At 36.5% G+C, this 8,724-nt stretch overlaps 1 protein-coding gene across 1 annotated transcript; it reads right to left on the bottom strand.

Annotated features, from left to right (window-relative positions):
• On the bottom strand, nucleotides 868-2,493 carry LOC107611070. The gene is made up of 2 exons (XM_016313036.1): nucleotides 2,354-2,493; nucleotides 868-1,834 (listed from the first exon to the last, which is right to left on the bottom strand). Exons 1-2 carry the CDS (start codon nucleotides 2,491-2,493, stop codon nucleotides 868-870), a joined length of 1,107 nt encoding a protein of 368 aa, XP_016168522.1.

The following is an 8,724-nucleotide window of genomic DNA, read 5'->3' as shown; positions in this document are numbered from 1 at the left end:
TATTTATAGGGTGGGGAGGGGGGTAGGTTCGGTCATATGGGAGGGAAGAATGGGGGGCAAAGTTTGAATTTGAAGTGGGTGGGGTTGGTGGGAAAAGGAATAGATGAGATTTATGAATGGGTATTGATGAGTGTGTATTGGTAAGAGGGAAAGTAGGGTGTAGGAATCAAGGGTGAAAAAGTAAGAGAGAGAAGGGATGGAGTGAATGAAAGGTGGGGTAGGTAGAGATTCTGTGGGACCCACAAGCTTAGGATGCTTCAAACTTCGAGTGCCTCTGCCCCCTCCGGGGCGTTCAACGCTAGGTTTGGGCATTGAACGCCAGGAGTGGATCAAATTTTTTTTATTGGTGGGGCGTTCAACGCCAAGAATGGACGTTGAACGCCCAAAGGGGACCAAGAAAATGGTCTAGAGCTGCCGCTGTAGGGGTGTTGAACTCCTAGCTTCCTTCCATTACTGGCGTTGAACGCCAGTGAATACTCCTACATGGGCATTGAATGCCCAACTTCCTTCTCTTCTGGCGTTGGGTGCCAGTTCTGGCATTCAACGCCAGTAAGGGACTCTCTCTAGGGTGTTCTGTTCTTACTCCTATGCGTGTTTGTTCTTGTTCTAGGTGCTACACATGATCATAAACATTAAAAAGCAAGGAAAAATATAGAAAATAAAATAATATGAAAGAAAACTGAAATGAACGAAAAGAAGGAAAATAGAAATACTATACAGATGGTTGGGTTGCCTCCCAATAAGCGCTTCTTTACCGTTATTAGCTTGACGGGTAGCTCCTTTATGGAGGTTGATAGCCCCTTATGGTGAACTTTCTTCATGTGCTCTCATGGATTAGCTCAACATGCTCTAGAGACAGGATCCGGTTCACAGTATGTGGAATAACAGGGTGAAGACAACTCTAATCCCAGGTGAAAAGTCTTCAGTTGTGATCTTCTTGTTCCTCCAGTCCTTGGGTACTTTCTTTTTAGTACCTCCTTCCTCAGTATCTGATGGTGGATGCCCAACACCAAACATAGGTTTGATGTCTGAGGGCTCTGTAAGGCTCTGTACTGAGAGAGAAGGTTGAAACACTAAGTGTTTCATAGTAGTACCTCCTTTATTAGGGAGAGACTGAGGGTTGGGGATCTTGAATAGGATATGATCCTCCCATAGTCTCAGAATCCGCTCTCCTTTTTCCACATCAATTAAGGCCCTTGCAGTAGCTAGGAAAGGCCTTCCAAGGATGATGGAGTTGTCTTTGTCCTCCCCAGTGTCTAATATCACGAAGTCCGTAGGGAGGTAAAGGTCTTCAACCTTTACAAGGACGTTTTCCATCATACGATATGCCCGTTTCAGGGACCTATCTGCCATCTCCAGTGAGATCCTGGTGTGCTGCACCTCTTGAATTCTCAGCTTCCTCATCACAGAGAGAGGCATAAGGTTAATGCTAGAGCCAAGGTCGCACAATGCCCTCTCAAAGGTGATGGTCCCTTTAGTGCAGGGAGTAAGGAAGCTTCCGGGGTCTAGCATCTTCAGAGGCAGCTTCTTTTGGACCAAGGCACTGTATTCCTTGGTTAGCACCACCAGCTCATCTCCCTTCAGGGTCGTCTTCTCAGAGGTAGCATTATCTAGACAGGCCATATAAAGGAGTTTCTTCTCCAATACTTCTGCAAAAGAGATATTGAATTGTAGCTTCCTGAGGATTGCCAAGAATCGAGCAAGTTGCTCCTCCTTGGGTTCAGCCTTAGCTTTCATGGTGAGGGCCTTGCACTCTTCCTTTGGGTTTACTTCAGTGTTGCTAGGAAGAGTGTTGGAGGGAGTCTTGGGTATCCTCTTGCTCAGCTGACCTACCCTTGAATGGAAGACCTAGTTTCTGCCATGAAACTGAGTGATCTGGGAGAGGTTAGAGACTATAGTAGCCAGGTCAGAGAGGCTCTGTGCAGGAGTCTCCATCTACTACTGAGAGGGTTGGAACGGTCTGTTGTTGAACCGGTTCTGGTTCGTTCCACCCTGATTGCTATTGAAGCCTTGTTGAGGCCTCTGTTGGTCTCTCCACCCAAAGTTAGGGTGCTTTCTCCATTCCTGATTGAAAGTATTCGAATAAGGATTGTTATTAGAGTTTTTGGAAGCGTTTCTTATGTAGTTCACCTCCTCCATGGTGGTCCATGCAGTGTCACCAGCGTCCAGCTCATACGCTGCTTCTAAGGAATAAGCAGCTGAGCTTTATGTCCCACTCAAGTGCTGAGAGATCATATTGATCTGCTGGGACATGAGCTTGTTCTGAGCCAAAATAGCATCCAGAGTGTCCACTTCTATGACTCCTCTCTTCTGAGCTACCCCATTGTTCACAGGGTTCCTCTCAGAAGTGTACATGTATTGGTTGTTGGCAATCATATCAATGAGCTCCTGTGCCTCCTCAGGCGTCTTCTTCATGTGGAGTGAGCCACCCGCAGAGTGGTCCAGTGACATCTTAGACATCTCAGATAGGCCATCATAGAAGATCTCTAACATGGTCCACTCTGAGATCATGTCAGGAGGGCATCTTCTGATCAGCTGCTTGTACCTTTCCCAAGCTTCATAGAGAGACTCTCCCTCTTTTTGTTTGAAAGTCTAGAATTCCACTCTAAGCTTACTCAGCTTCTGAGGTGAAAAGAACTTGGTCAAAAATCCATTGACCACCTTCTCCCAAGTGTCCAGGCTCTTCTTAAGCTGAAAATCCAGCCATAGCCTTGCTCTGTCCCTTACAGCAAAGGGAAAAAGCACTTCTAGATTTACTCCATTAGTCTTGACAGTATCACAGATCTGCAGGAAATCAGAGATGAATTGGTTGGGTCCTCCTGCAGGAGTCCATGAAACTGGCAATTCTATTATACTAGAGTGACTAGTTGAGGCTTAAGCTCAAAGTTGTTTGTACCTATGGCAGGTATGGGGATGCTGCGCTCATAGAAATTAGATGTGGGTGCAGTATAAGATCCAATGACCATTCTTGCGTCTCCTCCAGTGGCTGTCATAGTTGTATCTTCAGGTTCTTGTTCAAGAGCTTCTGCGAGATTCCCTCTGGTTCTGCTGGCCTGAGCTTGTTGCAGACGCCTCCTTAAGAATCTCTCAGGTTCAGGATCAAGATCAAGAAGAGCTTTTCTATCCCTATTCCTGGTCATAAACAAAAAGAAAGAAACCAAGAAGAATAAAAGAAAGAAGTCTTTATGTCAGAGTATAGAAAGCTCCTTGTGAGAAACTCAAATAAAGAGAAAAGAAAATAAATGTGTCTTTTATTTAAAAAGGAGTTTTCGAAAATAAAGAGGGGGAAATGGTTTGAAAATTTTTGAAAAAGATCAGAGAGAAAGAAGTTAAAAGTTTAAAAAAAAGAAGAGATAAAAATTAAAGAAACACCAAACTTTTAAAATTAAAAGAAGCTAAAACAAACAATTAACTAACAAGATTGGAAAATAAGATAGAATATTTGATTTTGAAAATTTTTGAAACTTAAAAAGGAGAAGTCAAAAGGAAATTTTGAAATTTAAAAATTAAAAAGATAAGGTCAAAAGAGATAAATAAGATAAGATAAGAATTGAAAATTTAAAGGTTTTGAAATTCAAATTTGAAAGAAAGAAAGACTAACAAACTGCTAGACTTTTAAAATTTGAATTTTAAAATGAAGATAAGATAACAAAAATTTTGAAAATCAAAGAAAAAGATAAGATAAAGATTTTAAAGATAAAGAAGATAAACAAGAAAATTAAATGAAAAGATTACTAATGAAATTAAAAAGAAAAGACAAACACTAGAAGGACACCAAACTTAAAGATTTTGAAATCAAAGATATTAATTTCAAAAAAAATAGAAAAGAAAAAACACTCAAAGACACCAAACTTAAAAATTTTGAAATCAAATAAAAGAAAATAACACAAAAATTTCGAACAAAAAGGAAAGAAACCAAGAACAATTTTCGAAAAATTCAAGAAAGGAAAAATCACAAAAACCAAAAGAACACTAAACTTAAGATTTGACAAAAGACTCAAACAAAAAGAAAAGATGACTAAAGATGAAATTTTTGAAAAGTTTTGAGAAAGAAAATAAGAAACACAATTAAAAGAAAAACTAGTAAAATTACCTGATCTAAGCAGCAAGACAACCGGTAGTTTGTCAATCACGAACAATTCCCGACAAAGGTGCCAAAAACTTGGTTCGCGAAATTGAACTAGCACAACTTCACCGGCAAGTGCACCGGGTCGTCCAAGTAATACCTCAAGTGAGTGAGGGTCAATCCCACGAGAATTGTTAGATTGAGCAAGCAGTGATTATCTTGCAGATCTTAGTCAAGCAAATAGAAAGATAGTGATTGTTGTTGTAGGCACATAAAACAAAATAGTAAAGACAACAGTAAATAATTCACGTAGAAACAATAATGAGAAATCAGTTAAGGCTTTGGAGATGCTTTATCCTTCCAGATTAATACTTCTTACCAACCACTTTAACAATGAATGATTTATTCTATGGCAAAGCTGTAAGTGATTAAAGCCATTGGTCGTGGTCAATTAATCTCCCCTAATCCATATCAAACGCCGTTGTCAATGGTGTTTTAATATGAACGAGGATGAAGCTCACACAATTCACTCTCACTTGATCCTACTTAAAGTACCACAGACAAGGTCAGATCTTTCGGATCGGAGAATGAAGCTCAATATTCTAGCTTTAGCGCCACAGGAACCTTATTACCCATAACTAACGAGATTTTATGTCACATTTCCTAACTAGCCTAGATAAGTTATTGGTTCATGTGATGTATTCTCAAGCTATAGCTCAATACTATCCAGGTCAGGACTCGCAAGAACTCATGTAGAATAAGGGGTCATACTCTCGTTCCACCCCAGATTCATTAAGATGAAGAACGACAATACATCATAGAATGGAATCAAACATATATTAAAGGAGAAAAGCAACAATATTAATCCATAGGACAAGCAGAGCTCCTAACCTTAACCTAGAAGGTTTAGTTGCTCATAATTTACAGAAAAAACTTAGATGTCTGATAAAAGTCTCTTTAATCCTAAGTGATCTCCTCTTTAAATAGGAGATGCTAACCCTAAAAGATATTAATTTAAAATTAAAAAGTACAAGGATAAACAAAACTAAGCTAAGGAGTGCTAAAATCCACTTTGGGCTAGCTTTAGTTGAGTGCTTCGTCCAAGCCTGGCATTCAACTTGGAGAATGGGCATTGAACGCCAGTCCTGAGCATTCAACGCTGGGCTTAGTCCTTCTTAGGCATTGAACTCCAGATGTGGACGTTCAACGCCACTTTTAGGGCATGATTCTAGATGAGAAGTATAAACTATTATATATTACTGGAAAGCTCTAGAAGTTAGCTTTCCAACATCGTGGAGAACGCATCAATTGGACCTCTGTAGCTCAAGATATGCTTGTTGGAATGCACGGAGTCAGGATTTAACAGCATCTGCTATGCTTTTTTCATCTCTGAACCAGACTTTGCCAAATTCGCCAATTTTGCCTAAAAATCCCATAAAATCATAGGAAAAATACAAAAACTCAAAGTAGCATCCAAATATGAATTTTTGCAATAAAACATACTAAAACCTATAAAATATAACTAAAATATAATTAAAATGCTAAGAAAATGCAATGAAAAAGCGTATAAAATATCCACTTATCATACATGTAGAACAATTAAAGAGAAGTGAGAATCTCCACCAACCAATCTCCTCAAAATTAATGTTGATGCTATAGTTTCAAATGACAATCATGGAGGCGTTGGAATAGTGGTGAAAGACGAAGTGGGCTCTGTTCTGGCAACAAAAGTTGGCCCATTGAATTTTTTGTCCAAGCCCATGAAGCAAAACGTTGGCAACTTACATGGGACTAAGACTTAGTTTGGTAAAGATTTTTGAAGAGGTGCTTGTGCTTAAGCACCACATTTTGTGTTTGATAAATTAAAAAGTTCATGAGCTTATGCTCGCAACTTTTAAAAGCTAGGGTGCTTTTGAAAGCACCTAAGGAGAAGTTTTTCAAAGTTGGCTTGTGCTTATCAAAATTAAAAAGTATAATATAACCTCGTACATTTTAATTAATAATCAAATTTAATTCTTACATTAATATCTAGTATAGTATTTTTAAATTTTAAAAGCTATTTTACTAAACACATTTATTGTTACTTGTGCTTATTAAAATCTATTTTTAATTTAATTTATCAAATATAGATGCTACAACTTTTAAAAAATAAAAACTTTATCAAACCAAGCCTAAATTTTGCAAAAGAATGGTATTTTACATCCGTTATTTTAGAGAGTGACAATATTGAAGTGGTACAAACTTTCAAACAGGGTACAACTAATGAGTTGTTTTAGTTTATTCATTACTGATACTCTCTCTGTAATAGAAAATTTTAGAATTGTTCAGTTCAGTCCTATTAAGAGAGAAAGAAACAAAATAGCTTATGCGTTAGCACACATAATTCTTACTAATATAGAATCCATGTGGATAGAAGAGGCACCTAGCTATGTAATCATAGTTATAAAAATCGAACCGAACCGTCCAATTTGATAAAAAAAACCTAACAAATCATATCTTTATTCGGTTCAATTTAATATTCTGATTGTTTAAAATAAAAAATTAGTCAAATTCATTTGAACCATAATTAAACCAGATCGGTTAACTATCTGCCAGTAATGTCACCATGACATGAGCATCTATTTCTCAAAAATGCTGAGAGCAAGGATTCAAACTTAGCACCTTACACATGGGAAGCCTTGGCATGCCTCTCTATACCATTGAGTCAATTCTCCTTATTAGGACGGATCTAGAAATATTATTTTGGAGGGACCAATAACATATATAATATTAAAAATTATACAAAAAATTATATAATGTAAAATGTATTACAAAAATATATCGATAGAGAATATATTTTAAAGTACAAAAAATATGTATGTACTTTTTATTAATGAAGTGGTCGATTCTTTGTATCATAAAATTTATCGATAATAGAATTTGTGTCAAAATTTTCAGCAATTTTCTTTTCAATATAATTAAAAGACAATTAGCAAGAAATTAACCTTTCATTTTGTTTATGAGTTATTTTTCACAATATTCATCGCTGAAAAAGATCTTTTAGTTGTAATAGTTGAAACAGAGAGAATAATACCAAATGAATCAAGAAGGACACTCACAAGAAGAAAAAAAATCCACTTTATGGGATTTAAAAAATTTTATTTAATTAAAAAATATTAGTAATAATATCTTTTCAGATTTTTTTAATATTGTTACTTATTTTTTTAGATATTAGAAATCATTAATATTTAGGTTAGGCTGGACTTTTATTTATATTAGACTAAATACTAAATAAATTAAAAAAAATTAAATCATACTTAATAATTTATTACTATAAATCATTAATATTTAGATTAGGCTGGACTTTTATTTATATTAGACTAAATACTAAATAAATTTTAAAAAAATTAAATCATATTTAATAAATTTTTGGGATTAGGGTTCAGTCTTTATATCTCACCCACCGCCACTTACCTTTAGTTCCCAAATCCAACCCTCAACTCACACCTCTGCAGACTTCATCTCTTCTCCAAGGACGCCGCCCTCTTCAGCTCTTCTCCAAGGCCGACCGCCTCTGCTCAGCTGAACCAGACCACCAGTCAGTCGTCGTCAAAGCTCGTCTGTCACTACAGCCGGCCGGCGTCGTCACAGCCACCGTCGGTCACCTTGTCGCTGTCCCTCATCGGCGTCGCTCCCACTTTTCTCTTCAGCGTCACTGTTCTCACCGTCACTGTCTTCGCCGGCTCGCCTCTCTAGTCTGCGATCTCTGGTCTCTGCTCGCCTCTCCCTCATCGTCTTTCTGCTAACTGGTAAGCACTCCTCTCCGACTCTCTTCTTCAGTGTTTTTCTTAAGTTAATTTTTATGATTTATTTTTTATGTTAAAATAGTTAAACTAGACTCATAATATTATTTATGATTGTTGTTGATAGTTGATAATCTGATTTTGTGGTGTTGATGGTTGATTTTGTGATGTTAATTGTTGATGCTTTGAATTTTGATTTTGTGTTGTTGATGTTTTAATTGTTGAGAGCCGCAAGCTCATTTACAGCAGGGCAAAGCAATATGCAAAGGAATACCAGGAGCAGGTTGCATTTCACCTTAATATATTTTCCTTTTTTTCTGTTTTAATGTTTGTTTCTGTTTCCTTTATTACTTAATATTTATTTATGTTAATTTTTTACATAATACTAATTAATTTATTAATTTCTACCTCTTTTGATTTTTAGGTTTGAATCTTGACCTTCAATCCTTTAATGATGATGAAGATATGAAAAGTGATCAAGAATAATAATTGAAGACTCTTTTAATGCAATTTCTTTATTATACTATTAAATTTGTAGTGATGAAACATTAATTTTTTTTTTAATTTCAAGTTATTTGACACTGTTGCTTCTGTTTGTATCTTAATTTATATATAAATGTGTAAAAATTAAAATGTTATTTAATTTTTATAGGGGCGGGTAGGGACGGGACAGATTTTCTGTCCCCCCCAAAAAAAAAGAAAAAAAACACAATCTATCATGAGGTGGTATTTTTTAACTGAAAAAAGAGCGAAACAAAACAAGAATGTGTGTCGAATTTCCATTATATTTGTCCTTTACCCAGCATTAGTAGGAAAACGGGGATACAAACTTCAAAGTATAAACTATTTCTTTTACCGTTTCCCTTTTTCCGCTTA

This window comes from Arachis ipaensis, chromosome B01, assembly GCF_000816755.2.
Source record: "Arachis ipaensis cultivar K30076 chromosome B01, Araip1.1, whole genome shotgun sequence".
Taxonomy (NCBI): domain Eukaryota; kingdom Viridiplantae; phylum Streptophyta; class Magnoliopsida; order Fabales; family Fabaceae; genus Arachis; species Arachis ipaensis.
Note: the sequence above shows the minus strand (reverse complement) of the source record. Positions and strands in the feature narration are given on the sequence as shown.

Excerpts from the sequence above, each read along its gene's own strand:
- LOC107611070 (XM_016313036.1), bottom strand. The coding sequence starts at position 2,493 with ATGTTAGAGATCTTCTATGATGGCCTATCTGAGATGTCTAAGATGTCA. Across the intron at positions 1,835-2,353 it reads ATTGCCAACAACCAATACAT|GGTAGGTCAGCTGAGCAAGA; the intron begins GTACACTTCTGA and ends CTTCCATTCAAG.